The 16,391-nt window shown below is 64.9% G+C and overlaps 2 protein-coding genes across 6 annotated transcripts in view; one reads left to right on the top strand and one right to left on the bottom strand.

Annotated features, from left to right (window-relative positions):
- SLC5A10 (solute carrier family 5 member 10) overlaps positions 1–7,590 on the top strand; it is a 39,721-nt gene extending 32,131 nt beyond the window's left edge. For 2 of the 5 annotated variants that reach the window (XM_083799421.1, XM_083799420.1), the window contains 6 exons: positions 2,240–2,347; positions 2,567–2,717; positions 5,945–6,113; positions 6,489–6,704; positions 6,846–6,927; positions 7,038–7,590. In XM_083799421.1, the coding sequence (XP_083655547.1) occupies positions 2,240–2,347; positions 2,567–2,717; positions 5,945–6,113; positions 6,489–6,704; positions 6,846–6,927; positions 7,038–7,198 (887 nt within the window). In that variant the 3' untranslated portion in view covers positions 7,199–7,590. Of the gene's footprint in view, positions 1–2,239; positions 2,348–2,566; positions 2,718–5,944; positions 6,114–6,488 lie in introns of all 5 variants that reach the window. The other 3 variants (XM_083799419.1, XM_083799417.1, XM_083799418.1) reach the window with 2 other exon arrangements.
- Positions 7,525–15,625, bottom strand: GRAP (GRB2 related adaptor protein). Its single transcript, XM_083799439.1, has 5 exons — positions 12,736–15,625; positions 11,547–11,644; positions 10,228–10,350; positions 9,050–9,218; positions 7,525–8,374 (listed from the first exon to the last, which is right to left on the bottom strand). Exons 1-5 carry the CDS (start codon positions 12,811–12,813, stop codon positions 8,189–8,191), a joined length of 654 nt encoding a protein of 217 aa, XP_083655565.1. The 5' UTR covers positions 12,814–15,625; the 3' UTR covers positions 7,525–8,188.
- Between the last annotated feature and the right edge of the window lie 766 nt (positions 15,626–16,391).

The following is a 16,391-nucleotide window of genomic DNA, read 5'->3' as shown; positions in this document are numbered from 1 at the left end:
GAAGGGGGGGCAGTGGCACAGGGCGTTGATCCGGGGGGACACCACGGCCGTGTGTCAGGACAGGACACGGGGAGAGGGGAAACATGTGGGTCCCACTGGGTTCTGTCTCAGGAGCCATTTCAGAGGGGGGTTTATGGAGGGCCTCTGGATGCCGTGGGGAATTCCCTGTGGTGGGACGTGGGCTGGGGACCGAGGCGTGCAGGGTGCTGGGGACAAACCCAAGCTTTTCTTCCCATTCTGCCCACTCTTCCTCTCCTGCTGTCCTGGGAGGGCACTTTCACCCCCGGCTCTGCTCATTGCTGGGGTACAGGGGCGGAGGAGATGCTCGGACCGGGGCTGGGAGCGTGCTGGGGACGTACCCAGCTCCGCCGCCCCGTCTGCCCCATGCCTCATTGTATGGGAGCCATTGTGCAAGGAGATTTGTGGTCTCTTTAGAGGGGTGTGTGCGCGATTATGATTTATTGCATGGCAGAATTAATGCACAAGGGAAACGGCGTCGCATCGGTGCCGCGCCGTGATGGCTCATACGGCTGCGCTGGCCACGGGTTTGGGACCGCGGAGCCCCGCGGCCTGAAGCTTCGCCTGATCCAGCCCCTGCGTGGGGACACGATATAGGGGGACAGTGGGAGCTCACAGGGGTGTGGGTCACAGCCTGAGCTGGTGGCAGAGCTGCTTATGGGCAGGCGTCCCGCAGCACACGGCCTGGCCAAGCTGCAGGAACAAGGGACTGGCACCGAGGTGTGACGCCGTGGCTGCGCTTTTCCTCCTCTTTTCCTTAAAATCCCCTCCAGGCCACCTCTAATGACTGCGTCGCGCTGAGCTCAGCGCTAGCCGGGCTCGTTATTTTGGTGTTTTCCTGCATATCTGGCTCGCTCCTCTGATTTACCCCGGTGTGGGTAAGGAGCCGTCAGCTCCTTTTGAACCCGCTGCCTGCCTGCCGCAGGGACAGGTCGCTGCGGCTGAACAGGTCGGTCCCCGCTGTCACCACGTCCCTGCTCCCCCAGCCAGGCAGAGCTTTCCCAGTGCCCCAGCTCCCCCAGCCCCTGCCCGGCACTGCCCCGCAGCTGGCACCGTGCTCCTCCCAGCTGCAGAGGGAAGCGTTAATTACAAGCTCCTAATTAATTTCCCATCTCTAGCAGAGGGCCTAACGATGCAGCAGGGTGCGACGCTGGGCTCTGCCAGGCTGGGCTCCGCTGCCCGCGCGCTGCCGGGGCTCACCGAGGGGTTTGGCAGCGGCACCCAGCCCCAGCGGGTGTCTGCTCGGGGCTGCAGCACCCAGACACTGCTTTGCCTTCGGGAGCAGCTTCCACCTGCAGCTCTGCCGGCATTTGCATGGAGCCGGGCGCAACGTGGTGTTTTGGCGAGGGAGAAACTGAGGCACGGAGCGGTGACGGCAGCTTTACTCATAGGAAGACAGAGTCCTGGCGCTGATCTAAGCCCGGGGAAAGGTGGAAAACCAGCTCTTAGCCTGCTCCTGCTGTGCCGGGGTGAGTCCGTGCCCCGCTCGGCGTTGCAGAGCCGGGGAAGCCCAGGCTCTGCTCCCTTTGTAGGGTTTGCAGCGCAGACACCGGTGTGTGGTGCCCACGGGGTCTGCAAGGGTGTGGGTGAAGGAAGGGGGCACCCGGAGGAAAACGGTGTGGAGGGATGGGGTGCACATATCCCATGGGAAATCCAGCACGTCGCATCTCTCCCTCTCCTTCCTATGAACCCCGCAGCCAGGCTTGTGCAGGGGTGCTCGTGCACGTCCCCGTGCTCCTCGGGGAGAGGATGCTGACCCGAGAGCCAGCCGGGACATTAATAGTTATGCCCGACATTAATTTCCATCCATTTCAATATTTTATGAGCGTAACAATAAAAAAGGGCTCAACACCTATTGAGGCACATAAGTAATTGGGCGTTGACTGCCCTGGCGCGCTGCCGAGAGCGTTGCGGGGAGCTGTGGGTGCTGCCCATGTGGAGGTAATTGCCCCAACGGTGCACGAACCCGCCTGCCCTGTGCTCCTCCAGCCACGGCCGTGGGTCCTGGCAGGGCTTTGGGGCCACCCTGGGGTGTCTGTTGTGGGGTTTAATGCGGGCAGGGCTCCGCGGGGTGGGATCCAGCCCGGGCATTGTGCTTGGGGCTGGGCTGGGTGCAGGGCAGCGGGAGGTTGGGGGACGCTGGAGGGTGCTGGCTCGCTCCGGGATCCTCACCTGCCTCTATCATCACCTGCCTTCATCCTCACCTTCTTCTGTCCCCCAGATGCCGTGGCCTGTGTGGACCCCGAGGAATGCACCCGTGTGTGCGGGGCTGCCGTGGGCTGCTCCAACATCGCCTACCCCAAGCTGGTGGTGGAGCTGATGCCCAGCGGTAGGTCGTGACCTTGTTCTCAGGGGTTTTTGCCCACGCAGCCCCCTCCCCAGTGACCCCCCAGCAGCGAGGCCAGGGGATGCGGGTGGTCCCGGTGTCCCGGGTTGGAGCTGGGCGTCCCCAAACCCCATCCGTGCACCCGTGGATGCGCAGAGGGGATGGTTGGGGCCATCCGCCCCGCTGTCCCCAGCCACAGGCTGACTTTCCCTCCTTCCACAGGGCTGCGGGGTCTGATGATCGCGGTGATGATGGCCGCGCTCATGTCCTCCCTCACCTCCATATTTAACAGCAGCAGCACGCTCTTCACCATGGACATCTGGAGGAGGCTGAGGCCGGGGGCCGGCGAGCGGGAGCTGCTCTTGGTGGGCAGGTAGGGACCGAGGGTTTCGGGGACACTGAGGGTTTTGGGGACACCCAGGGTTTCAGGGAGACCGGCAGGGCCGGTCCAGCCCTCTGTGATCTGCCTTTGTGTCTGGAGCCTGTGCTCAGCCCGGCTGCAAAGCGCTGTGGTTGCGGAAGGAAAACAAAGCCCTCGCGTTATTTTATGTATGGAAGCGCTGGAGATGCAGATGGGGCTCACGGAGCGTTTGGAGGGGCTGAGTTGTGCCCTCAAAAAGAGCTCGGAGGGGCCAGGCTCAGCCACTGCCCCACATCACCGGGTGGCAATGGGTGGCACAACCCCGGCGTGCCCCGGGGGGGTGTCGGGTCCTGGCCCCAAGCCCGGTGCCGGGGGGTGCCCGGGGCCCTGCAGCCACCCGCGGCGCTGCGCTCGGGGCGGCACACTCAGCGCCGGGGCATGCCCAGCACGGGGCCTGCTGAGCGGGAGGCAATGACAAGGAGGAAATCTGGGTCAGGGCTTCGGCTGGGCTGGGGCTTTCCGGGGGATTTGTTGGCCCTGTTTGTGCGGTGATGCTAGGCAGGAGGCTGCGGGAGGGCGATTTTTGGCAACCCGCCTCTCTCCAGCGGTGGGAAGGTGTCAAGCCGCCTGCAGCGGCACGGCTGCCTGGGTGGGCACGGGAACCGGTGTTTGTGCCTATAAAGGTGGGTAAAATAACGCGGGGGCTTGGGGGAGGATGGCTGATGGATGTTTGCGATGGCCTTCGCCCGCCGTGTTCAGGAACCAATGGTTCCCTGGGATCGCTCCGAATTTCTCCAGCCATTTTCCCAGGCTAATTCCCTGCGGTTCAGAACAGCACCGGGACAGGCACATCTATAAACAGCGCCCGTGCTTCCATAGGAGCCTGGAAATAATTTCACAGGTGCTGAGGAAATAGCTGAGCACCGGCTGTGGATACAGCAAATGAGAAACCTTTCAGGAAGGAAAAAAGCTGCTTGAGCTCCAAGGGCCAGCGTGGGGACACGGGGCCTGGGGTGGTTCCCGAGCAGCCCCGGTCCAGCCCCGCAGCATCCGCACGCTGGGCATGTCCCGTCCAGCTCCACGCAGAAGAAAAGGGATTTGCTCATCCTCTGCTTGCTCAGCAGCGAGGCGAGGCTGGGGAACAATGCCCCGCGTCCTGCGAGCTGAGGGGCGGCCGCCCAGCACCACGCCGGGGCCGCTGCCTGCGCCGTGATTCATCGCGGGTGTTCGGCTCTTTCGCAATGGGTTTGCCGTAATCGCGGGCCGGGAACGCCGGTGGCCCCGGCAGGGTTTAGCCGAGGGGCTGTACAGCTGAAGCTGGTGGAGGATTCACCGCGTGGTGGCTGGAGCAGCGTTCATCGGGGTGTTTCCACCTGCTCCTCCACAACACCCATTTTTGCCATGGGTATGGGGGAAAGGTGTCGGGATCCTGCTGGAAAAACTCCATCATGACACCCATGGGTGCCCTATCGCCACCCTGGGGAAGAGCTGCCCAAGGCCAGGGCTGATCTTGAGCTTGAAGGGGATTTTCTCAGCCGGGGAAGGGTCTGGAGCAGGAGCGATGGCTGCGAGCAGGGTGCCCAGCTGCCTGTGCCCCCCGAGCATCGCGCTGTGCCGACGGTGTTCCCAGCGGGGCAAGGAGCGCTGAGCCATCCCTCCCGTGCGGTGCGGCCTGAGGGGCTGGGAAGGGCTCCCAGCTCCCTGGGTCTGGGGATTTTTGCTCACGCACAGCAGTGTCACCCAGCTGGAAATCCCCACTCACGTTTTCTGCTCGCTCTGTGGCCGGGCGATGGCACGGTGGCGAGGATGGAGCTAAGGCAGGGGGAGGTGGGATGGTGAAACCCTTCCTGCAGCAAGGGCAAGATTGTGGCCCTGCTGCGAGCCAGCCCCCGAGCTCCCACACCTGCATGACCTTCCAGCATCATCTGTGGGTTAGAGAAACCCCAAACACGGGTTTTTTTTTCCACCCCGTGGGTCAGGGAGGGCGTTTTGCTCTCGGGCTGCTTCCTCTTTCCGGAGAGCCAGATGGGCCGTAGCAGAGAGGGACTGTGTCTAGAGAGATGCGTTCATTGCTTTCTTTTTCTTTCTTTTTATTTTTAATACTTCTGCTTTTTGAGCTGAGCAGATGGAGCTTTCGGTAATTCCGTGAAGCTGTGCACCGTAAACAAGCAGGGCTGAACTATAAATACAGCAGCACTGAGCCGCGCCACGGAGCTGCTCTCCAGCCTGCTCCGGGTACCGAGGGCCTGGTGCAGCTCCTGGCTCCCCCTGTCCTTGGCTGAGCTGTGCACGGCTGGCTTTTGGGATTTGTCCCGCCCAGACTGGTCCCAAAAATCTGGGGTTTGGCCAATGCCTCCTTGTTTCTGATTAAAGCGAGGCAGCGGGGTGCAGCTGGGACTGGGGCGAGGATGGGGACGCTCGGGGACACCTCAGCTTTGTCTGGGTGTGGAGGTGATGAGAGCATCACCTGCAGAGCCCAAATCTGGCCAAAGCACCCATGGCTGGGGGCTTTTCATAGCAAAAGTGCCCTTTGCCTGGTGTTTCCCCACGGGGGGTGCAAATTATCAGCCTCCCAGGCTGGGCGAGGAGCATTGGGAGAAGTCACCTGCCCAGTGCTGCGGGATGGAGCCGGCACTGGTGCAATTACTGCGGCGCCTTGTGCAACTTTTATGAGCTTGGGGACTGCAGGATTAGGCTCTGCGTTCGAGGTGACATTTCCATAAGTGCCTGGGGGATGTGCAAGGCCCCATCCGGAGCTCCAGGGGCGAGGTGGCCCAGGGCTGGGGTCGTCCCCGGTGGGACCGTGCCCAGGTGGTGGCACCCTGCCCTCGCCCCCCTGGGGAAGGCTGCGGCACCGGCTCCTCCCGCAGCCGGTGGGCAGGGAGGGAAGGAGCCAGGGAGGGCTCCAGGAGCACGGCAGTGACATGAAACAGCCTCAGCCCCGGGCACGTCTGACCTGAGCCCAGACAAAGCATCGCAGCGTCTGGCAGCGGCGTTCTCACCGCGATGGGTGAGAAACCACACGGGGCAGGAGCATCCTGCCCAGCCCCGGGGATGTCACCGTGTGATGGGCATCCTCCCGCTGCCCTTGGGGGTAAAACCTGCCCACATCCCCCTCCCAGCTCTTCTGCACCAACCTCTGCTGCGGGGCCCCCCAGGGGAGATACCCCATTGCCTGGGGTGTCCGGCGGTGGTGGTGGCACGGCTGTCACCGCACAGCGCACCGCTGTCCCTCGCAGGGTGGTCACAGTGGTGCTGGTGGTCCTCAGCGTGGTCTGGCTCCCCATCCTGCAGAGCTCCAGCGGCGGCCAGCTCTACGTCTACATCCAGGCTGTCACCAGCTCCCTGGCTCCTCCCGTCACCGCAGTGTTCGTCCTGGCCGTCTTCTGGCCCCGCGCTAACGAGCAGGTTGGTGACTGGGGACGTGGGGACAGCCTGGGGACAGGGGGTGACGGAAACACCTCCGCAGGTGTCTGGGCGAAGAGGTGGGGAGGTGGCACTGGAGCAAAAGCCCCAAGGTGGCATTTCTGGGGGCTGTGGTGAGGAGGAAGAGGAGGAGGAGGAGGAGGCAGGTGCTGCCATGCATGGCCACCGGCGGGGCTGTCAGGGGACGTCCCCTGCAGACTGGGCGCAGGTTTGGGTCAGGTTTCAGCTGGCTGGTGTGCATGGGGTTGTCCTTTTCAATGTCTGCCCCACAGGGTTGTCCCCACCACGGTGTTTGTCCCCTGCTGGGGTGACAGTCCGTCGCCCTCCGGCTGTCCCTCTGTGGCCTTTGCTTTGCAGGGAGCTTTCTGGGGCTTGATGGCGGGGCTGGCGCTGGGGCTGGCCAGGATGGGGCTGGAGCTGGCATACCCCTCGCCCCGCTGCGGGGTCCCCGACCGGCGGCCCTGGCTGCTGGCCGACCTGCACTACCTGCACTTCGCCGTGCTGCTGTGTGCTGCCACGGGAGCCGTCGTGGTGGGGGGCAGCCTGCTGAGCCCCCCGCCATCCCCGGACAAGGTGAGCAGCGCACGCGGGCGCCCAGGACCCCTCGCCCCAGACCCCCTTGGCTGGAGACGCCGGTGGCACCCGGGGCTGTGCCCTGAGCTCGGCCGGGGGGGTCCTGGGGGTGTTTTCTCACCGAATCTCACCCGGTTCCAGCTGCAGGATCTCACCTGGTGGAGCCTGCCGTGGAAGCCCCCCCAGCCCTCCGTGGACGGCACATCCCAGGGACCCCTGGATGGTGAGTGTGTCCTCAGGGGTATCCTGCACGGGCAGCATCCCCGGTGCCCCCACGGTGCCTCAGTTTCCCCGTGGTCCCCTGTCCCCCTGCTCACCATCTCTCTGTGCCAGGCCCCTGCTCATCCGCCCCGGGCAGCCAGCAGCCACCAAAGGCTGAGGGACCCCCGGCTCTGAGGGACACCACGGAGCCCCCCGTCTGGGCCCGGGTCTGCAACATCAACGCCGTTGTCCTGATGTGCATCAATATTTTCTGCTACGCCTATTTTGCCTAGCAGCCTGTCAGCCCCCCCAGGGGGGAGGGGAATGGGGGGAGAAACGGGGATTTGGGTGATTTTTTTTTTTTTTTTATTTCTCGTGTGCGGGATGGGGGAAGTTTAAATCCGCTGGTGCAACGAGCTGGGTGTTCTCAGCGCCGTGGACCTGAGTGTGTCCCAGGGGACTGTGAGGTCCAGGGCTAGGAGAGCGGGGGGCTGCTGCGCATGGGGTCAGTGAGCCCCCAGGGTGAGGCTTTGGGGTGGGCACGCGGGGCTGCGGGGAGCAGAGCGGGCGAAGCCCAACCTCCATGAAACAGCAGCTGCGAGGAGGCCGCACTCGAGGGTTTCATCCAAACACACTTTACTAGCTCTAAATAAAATATTAAAAAGCCACACTTCGCAGCTACAAACAGCACCAGCAGGACTGAATTCCTCCGGGGCAGCCAGTCCTGGCACCCCGCACGGCGTTACCGAGCCCGGCCACGTCCCGGCCACTTTTCGGCTGCCTGCAGCTCTCTGGGGAGCAGGGGCTTCAAAAGGTCCTGGCGAGGAGCTGCCGCCCATCACGGCCCCAGCAAGAAGCCAGTCCGGGGTGGGCCTGCCACGGCGTTTTCCATTTACTGGGCACGGGACCGCGGCGGCTCGGCACGGTGGTGGAGGCGGTTCCGGGTGCCAGCAGCGCAGCCTCCCCTCCCCGGCAGGAGCTGGGCTCCAGCTGCTCCCCTCGGCAGCTCCGGAAAAGTTTTTGCGCCCCTTTGATTTTGCGTGGCCCTACGCTTCCTCCCGCCGGGTTATTTGTCGGCACCGGGAGCGGGGCAGCCTCGGGACGGATGCCTGGCCAGCCTGGCCTCCACCCTTGGCACAGCCTCCGCTGCTGGCACGGCCTCCGCGGGAGGCACCACGCCGGGATGCGCAGCCCACGCTGCGTGGGGACGGTGTGGGGACAGCGTGGGGATGGCGAGGGGACAGGGCGGGGGGGGCCACGCGCAGAGCGGGGCGGCGGGCAGCTCACTTGCGCAGGGGGTGGACGTAGTTGCGGGGGAAGAGGCCGACGCGCCCGTAAATCTTCCCCTGCCACCAGTTGGGGTCGGGGCAGTCCAGCACCTCGATGATGTCCCCGCGGTAGAAGGGCAGCTGGGAGCTGTCGTGGGCCGAGAAGTCGAATTGGGCTTGCACGAATTTGGGTCTCCTCACCTGGAGGGAAGTCCAAGGTAGGTCAGTGGTGGGGACGGGAGCCCCCCCCCGGCCACCAGCAGCTCCGGTGGCCCCTGTGCGCTGAGCACCCAGCACGGTGGGGACACCGTGACACCGTGCGGTGAGGAGCAGAGCATGGAGGGGGCTGGGGCACCTGCTTCGAGGATAAGGGTTGGGAATGGAGGAAATCCTGCCATGGGGAGAGATGGGGAGCCCTGGGTGCAAGGCAGAGCTCTGGGGTGCAGGGCGGGACCCCAGGGTGCAGGGGAGGACCCCGGGGTGCAGCGCTCCCTGCTCCTGCTGCCGGCAGAGCCCCCTGGGCACCCAGCCCGTCGGAGGCACCCATCTCCGCCCCAGCCCGGCTCCCAGCACCCAGTTTCACCTCCACAATCACTGTCCCAGGGCACAGCTTTGCGGGTGCTGGGCTCTCCCAGGTGTCACCTCCATCCTGAAGGACAGCAGCGTGGGCACGGCAGCTTGTCCCAGCAAAACCTGCCCCACCAAGCTGCACCCAAGGCTCTCCTCCAGCCTGCCCGTGGGGTTCCCTCACCCCAACATCACCCCCTTCCCTGCCGTACTGCATGGCTGGGGTGCTCCGCTGCCCCCTGCCCCACTGCACTGCCCCCTGCCCCGCTCCACGCCACCCCTCTTGGCCCCACAGCCCCCCAGTGGCACCTCTGGGCTCTGGTCGTCATCCCGGAGGAAGATCTGCTGCTTCTTGGCGATGGTGGTGGTCCTGTAGAAGTCCACCAGCTCGTTGAGGGAGTTGAACTTCTCCTCCCAGAGGAAATACTTGCCGTTGCGCTCCCGGAGCACCTTGAAATGCTGGACGTGCTGCCCGTAGCTGCGGATGGAGCACGGATGTTATCCTGGGCACCCAAACCCCTTCCAGCATCGCATGCAGAGCCCAGGGGCTGCCTGGGGGTCCTGCTACCCCCCATCCTGTCCTGGCTGGGGGTGGCAGTGGCAATGGGGCCCAAACACCCACAGAGGACAGGTAGGAGAGCGGGGTGGCAGTAGGTTTGGGTGTTGGTGAGCCTCAGGAGACCCCAAGTCCCAGGAGGATGGAGCAGGCTGGGTTTTTCCCTGTTGTCCCCATGTGTTGGCACCTCCTCGAGGTGTCCTTGGGGGTGGCATCTTGGGGTCCCTGTGCCGTGGGGCTGGCACGGGGCTGCTGCATGTCCCCACCGCTGCCAGCGCCCCGGGCAGGGGCAGGGACCGGGCCACGCTGGTGACGCAGGGCAGAGCGCGGCTCCCTTTCATTATGGGCAAGAACCTCCTTAAATGCTTAATTAGAGATTAGCAGCGTGAGAAAGTGCCTGGCTGGCCTGGGGCCGGCTCCTGCACCCTGGCCCTGGGCAGGGAAGGGGCAGCAATGGGGCGAGAGCCCCGGGGCAGGCTCTGCCTGCTGGCACGCTTCCTTGCAGCCCTGGTTGCCGATGCCAAAAATCCTCGGCCCCTGCAGCACTGGGATGCTGTGGCACTGCATGTGTCCCCCGGGTGATGCTCTGGGCAATTTGTTCCTGCAGGCCATGCGCTTGCAGCTTGGACCCAGCCCTGTAGCTACCTGCGTGGCTGTCTTTGGGGGCACCCCAACCTGCAGACCCTGCGGTGCTGCCCCGGCGGGGGCGAAGCAGCGAGGTGGCCCATCGCAGGAAACCGCGGGGACGGAGGCGGAGCGCGGCGCTGCGGGTGAGAGGAAGGGGAGGAAGGCCTGTGCGAGGCCGTGCTCAGCACCCCGCTGGCTAACACACACCGGTCTGCACCAGGGCAGCCTTGCGCCTTCAGTGCCTGGTCCCCAAAATGGGGCTGGAGTCCCCGCGCCCACCCCCCTGCATCCCGCAGGCACTCACTTGACGGACACGGAGAACTCCCCCGGGGCGCTCTCGCTCTCGCGGATCAGGAAGGCGCCCAGGTACTTGCGCTTGAGGAGCAGCTCCTCCGCCAGGTGCCGGGAGATCCTGCCCGCGTACCACCTGCAAGGGGCACCCGGCTCAGCACCGCTGACCCCGCAGGTGCCCCGGGGCTAAATCCCCACCCCGCAGGATGGGGGCACTGAGAGCTGCATGCCCGGGGGGGGGGGCCCAAGTAGGAGCTCCCCATCCCGTTCCTGGGCTCCCCACGGGGCTGCACCCACCCAGGGCAGTTTTCCCCTTCCCTTTCACCACCCTGATGTGGTCGGGGACCACGCTGCTTTTGCAGGGAGGACCCCAGGGTGCTGCAAGCACCGAAGTGCCCTCCTGTGCTGCACTGGCCCCGTGAGGACACCGAGCAGGGTTCGTGCGGCACCGCCAGCAGCCACCGCTGCATCCTGTCCCTGCCTTGTCCCCCGCTGTGCCGCGGGTCCCCCCTTTCCCCCCTCCACGACGTAGGAACAGCCCTGCCAGGTGCTCGGGGGGGGGATCTGCAGAGCAGAAACCCCTACGTGCCGGGGTGAAGCCCCCGAAACGAGGTGGAGGAGCAGGGGAGATGGGAGAGTCCCCAGGCTCCATCACCGCCGAGCCTGCCCCCGAATATTTGGGAGCAGCAAGCACCGGGCAGAGCCTCTGCTGCCTGTTAAAACCACCGGGGAGCTGACGGCCGGGGCTTTAGCACAAAGCATCGCCCAGCCCCAGCCTCCAGGTGCTGCACGCAGGAGGCCAGGTCCCACCCAGCCCGGCTTGTTCCCCGAGCACCCAGCGGCGGCAGCGTCCGCCCCGGGCTGCCCCCAGCCCACGCTCCTGCTCCCCAGCCGCAGCCCCGAGCAGATTTCGCTACGGCATTTAAATGTGATTTACCAGGGGATAATGATACATAAAACACAGGTTAAAACAGGGATAAATTATGCCGGGCTTTAATAACACGGTAATAGGATTGTGTCTAATGCAGTTGTAATCCCATAATACTTTGTTGTTCCCCGATTATCATTTATTTAGCGGGCAGCCCGGCGCGAGGATGAATTTCTGTGTGTCTGGGGTACGTGGGTGCGCCGCCACCACCTTTGGTGGTGATGGCAAAGGGAGCCCACAGGCTGTGCAGAGCCCCAGCATCACTGCCCCATTGCTCCGTCATTCAGTTTCCCCACGTGCGGGGCTACCCTGGCTCGTGGCCGACCCCTGGGCATTGGGACCCACGGCTGGGATCGCTGCCGGGGTGCTGGGAGAGGACGCCCCGGCGCTGGGGTGGTACTTACGGGTGGGGCTTGACCTTGATGTAGTTTTTGGGGACGAAGCCCTCGCAGCCATACAGCTCGGCCTTGTACCAGTTCTGGTCATCTTCCATGTTGAGGATCTAGGGTGGGAGAGGAGCAGAGAGGCACGAGGCTGGCCAGCATCCCTGCCGCAGCTCCTGGCCCCCACCACGGGTCAGCTGTCCCTTGACACCCCCGAAATCTGGGGCTCTGACCAAGGCTCAGACATTTTGCACGAGACAGGGCGTTCAGGGCAGCCACGCAGAGCTGGCTGCTCCCCCTCAGCCCTCCACGGCTCGGGGTTTGGCTCATCGTCGGGCTGCCTGGCGTCACCCCAATCCCCCAGCCAGGGAAGGGGGGGTAAAACCCACCCCCAGAGGAGCCGGGCTGCAGCCAGCCCCGGTGCCCCCGGGGCGATGGCAGCGTGGGAGGACGCGTCCCGGTGCGAGCAGGAGGGCTGTGACACCCGTTTGTGCGCGACACCATTTTCCAGCCTCCCACGCAGGGGCCCGGGGCGGCTGCACAGCTGTGCAAACAGGATCCGAAACCCTATAGGGCTGCGGGGAAAACACGCGGGGGAGGCAGGGCCAGGGGATGTGTGTGGCAGCTTCGGGGCCCCGGGTGATGGCCGTGCCCTCGCCGTCCCCGGGGGCTGGTGCCGCTGCGCGGCCGGGGGTGCTGCAGGGTGCTGGGGGCCAGGAGCAGCCCCCAGTGCTGTGGCATCAGCCCCATGGAGAGGGGTTGGTGGTGTGGTGCGGGAGCCCTTGCTCCCATGGTGGGGCTGTGGTGCCTGGGGGGGGGGGGGGGGGTTGAGGCTCCCCGAAGGTTTTTTGGCAGCTGAGCCCATCCCAAAGACAAGCAGCCTGGTGTTTGGGGCCCTTGATGTTGCTGTGGGGCAGGGGAAAAACGTGTTTCAGCCCCAAAACAGGGCTCAGGTGGTGCCATCGATGCCCCCATGGCCAGAGAGGCTGCGTGCCGTGTCCCAGCTAGGACCTCTCTGGAGATGTGCCCGGTGGCACGGACAAGCAGTACCCTCCGCTGCTGGGGATGCTGCTCTGCACCCCAAAACCTCAAAGAATGGCTCCTTCTCCCCACGTAAAGCCCCAAAGAGGCGACAAAGCCGGGCGCAATAAAAGCACCGGCGTCGCCCTACGTACCCTCTCCTTCCCCCCAGCCAGCAAACCCCCCGTACCTTCAGCGTGTCCCCTTTCTGGAAGGGCAGCTCGTCCTTCTCCGTCGCCTGGAAGTTGTACAGGGCCACCGACTCCATCCCGCCGGCTGCCGCAGGAAGTGAGCGGGGTCCCCCCGGGGCTGCGTGGGGCTCGCTGCCCCACGGCGCGGGGCTGTGGGGCACGGGGCAGGCGCACGGCGCTGCCGGCGGGCAGGAAACCGCGCTGATGTCAGCGCCCTGCCGGGGCGAAACGGCAAAAGCCACGAGGGATGCTGCCTGCCGGCGGGCACGGCTGCCCAGATGTGCCACCCAGACGTGCTGCCCCAATGTGGAGGGTCCGGCTCGGACCGTTCGTCGGGTGCCTGAGGGATTTTGGAAGGAAATCGGATAGCGACGGGCCGGGCACGCGGGTCGAGGACGTGGGTGAAGCGTGTGAGCGCCGCTGGGGGAGGCTTTGATGTCTCGTAGGGGCTGAGCGCCCCGGCGCAGCCCGCGGAAGGTGGCTGGGTGGGAACGGTTCTTTCTGCGGACGTGGGGATGCAATCACAGAGGGCGGGATGGGCAGAGGAGGAGATGAAGGGGGTGGATGCACGCACCTGGTTTCTTTGGAAATCAGACCGAAAACAACGTGCCAGGTGCCAGCCTCCAAACAGCGAGGTTTCCGCATGGCTGTTCCTGGCCTTTTGGGGCTGTTTGGGGGCTGATTTTTCCAGCTTTCCTTTTGCAGGAAAAATAAATCTATCCCTTTTAGACCAAAATGACTTCCTGCCACTCTCGTGGGCTGCAGGCACCGTGTGTGCAGGGCTCACACGCAGGGCACCGCCGGCGAGGTCCCCGACACCACAAAACCTTCCCGGCGCATGCGTGGGCCGTGGCACGAAGCGCACAGACAATCCGCCGGGCGCTGGCTTTGCTTTGCAGCGAGGAATTAAACCGGGGACAGCTGCGGCTCAGTCCCTCCCAGCGGGCTTCGGCATTTTCCAGCAGGAAGCCGCTGCCATCTGCCCGGGGAGGGACGAGCCACGGTGCTCGGTGTCCATGGGAAGCAGAGAGGGATGTGCGGGGTGTCCCTGGGTGTCCCCGCGCCCGGTGGTGCCCCGGTCCTTGGCCATTATCCCCAGCATGGTCCCAGGGGAAGCAGAGAGGCTGGGAAGGCCGGGGAGGGGGGGCCGTGGGAACTGTGTGTGTGTGCTCGCTGTCACGAGGAGGACGGGATGTGGCGAGTCCCCGCGGTCACCGCAGCCCAGCCAGACCCAGGGGACGGGGCTGGGGCTCAGCCGCGGGGCGAGAGTCCCGTCCCTGCAGCCCCAAGGGAGCGGGGCTGGACGGTGCCCGGAGAAACCGCCCCGCAGAGCCAGCCAAAGGGGCCGATCCTGCATCGCCGAGCCCACGTGCGGGGAGGATTTGGGCCTTGCCCCTTCTGCCTCTGCTTGCGAAGGGCACGGGATGGAGAGGCCGGGGCGAGGTGGGCGCGGAGGCGTCGGAGAGCCGGGGGGAGGTCGGTTCCCGGCGGGTTTGGGAGCAGAGCGGAGCAGGATGATGGCCCCGATGGAGGCATTTTGGGGCCCGGCTTCCTTGGGGTCATGGCGTGGGGCACCCTGGGGTGCTGGGCATGGAGCCAGGCACGGGGCTGCGCCACCCTGCGGGACTGCGGGGTGACAGAGGGCACCCACAGCCTTGGTGCAGCAGCCGGACCCAGGACCGGAGCAGGATTGGGTCCTGCCAGCAGATGGCAGCAGTATCCAGGGCGACACTGGGGACACTGGGGACACTGGGGACAGTGCCACATGCCACCCAGCTCGTGCTGGAAGCGGGCAGCCCCTTGGGCATCTCTGCCCTGCCACCACCCACACCGCGTCCCCTTCCCCGTCCCCCCCTTGCTGCTGCCCAGCAGGGCCCTGGGCCCTCCCAGCCCCCAGATCCCTGTGCGTGGGGTGCAATTCCTCTGTTTCCTTCCCATTTGTGGGTCTGGGACCGTGGGCACGCCGGGGGTGTCGCCCCGTGGGCCATGAGCATCCCGGTACAGCAGAATTGGAGGTTCCTGCTGGCCTCCAGCTGCCTCCTTCCCCAGGGAAATCCTTCTGCCTGCCCACGGGCAGCCCCAAACCTCCCCCACCCCAACTCTTGCCCCATCCCAGAGCCCCCCTGGAGGGATCGTGGGCCCCACAGCACCCTGAGCCCCTCAGCGCTCAGCTCCCGGAGCCAGCGGCTGACTAACCACGGGCCTGAGCCATCCAAAAAAACCTCAAACCAAGTTTTTTTTTTTTTTCCTCCCTCTAGTGTTTTGCCAAGGATCCATATCCGTACAGCACACGCCGTACTGGCGCAGGGAGGAGCCCGTCCCTGCAGCTCCATCCGCAGGCGGTGGGTGCTGAGCCCTGGGCTGGATCCTGCTGGGTCTGCACCCCATCCCTGCACCCTCTGCGTGCCCCTGGGGTTTAGAGGGGGTCCAGGGGTGCTGGGTGGTCACCGTAGGTGGGTGTCAGAGTCTGCAGCCTGCAGCAAGATGCTGCGAGCATCAGCCTGGCTTGCGAGGAGACCCCGAGGGCTGAGGACGAGCTCCGTGGGTGCCACCACTCGCCCCCATGCCACCTCTGCCTGCAAACGGGGGACTTTTGTGGCCCTGGGGACGGGCAGAGGAGGGTGCTGTGGGTGCTGGCATCGCCCCTTCCCCTTCGCATGAGGTTATGGAGTCGGCTCCTCCTGCAGAGCGCGTCCCGTTAGCCCCCGGTGTAAGTGGGGTGGGAAACGGGAACCCCGCGGGTGGGAGCCCGGGTGCGGGGTCTCGTTTTTGGGACTGGTTTTGGGCTGATGGGTGCAAGCAGTGTCCGTGCCTGGTTCTGGGGACAGGCGCTGCCTCCGTTTTGGTTTAGGGACACGGCTGTGATGGACACCCAGTGAGGATCACTTGTGGAGAGGGTAGAGTTAATGAGTTAATCAGTGGGGCCAGCAGCAGCTGGGGGCTGGGCACCCCCTGGGCCCTACAAAAGGAGGTGGAGGCCCCCAGCTGGGTTTGGGCTGACGGACAGGGGATGCTCTGCACCGTGGGGTGACTCTGGGACCTGCTGCCTCCTTCCTCATCCCAACCCCGCTCTGCTTTTGGCTGCCTGAGCAGTGTCTCGTTGTGCCAGCTGCAACAGCTTTAAAAAGCTTTCTGCTGAACCTGCCGGGTGCTGCTCCGCAAATATCTGACGGAGGCTTCTGGGGTGAGAAACTACCACAGCACCCAGCCCTCCTGCTTGGTGCTGGGCTGCCTGTGTGTCTTGTGGGGAAGGTGGGCTTCCCATAACCATGTTTGCTGGGTAGGCCGGTGTTATGGTGTGTGCAGGAGTTGGGGTTTCTCTGCTGCTTCTTGTGGCCCCCTTGGGAGCACCCCTGGGTTGTTGGGGCCAGGAACCCAGGGTGTCTTGATGCTGCTTTATCCCATGGGAGAGAAATCAGAAGGACCTCTAACATGGAGCAGACGTGGGGCTGGGTGTGGAGGCTGTCTGCTGGGGCTGCTTGCCCCAGAGGAAGGCCCCTGGAGGGGCAGGAAGGGCTCTGCAGCACGTGAAGGGCTCGTGCCAGGGAAGCCGTGTGCGTGCTCGCATCCTGACACAACCTGCTACAGGAACAGCTTCTGCGAAGCTCCCCCTCAACAGTGACATCTGTTATTTTTCTGGGATTTAAAAAGATTA

This window comes from Anser anser (genome assembly GCF_964211835.1).
Source record: "Anser anser genome assembly, chromosome: 15".
Taxonomy (NCBI): Eukaryota; Metazoa; Chordata; class Aves; order Anseriformes; family Anatidae; genus Anser; species Anser anser.
Note: the sequence above shows the minus strand (reverse complement) of the source record. Positions and strands in the feature narration are given on the sequence as shown.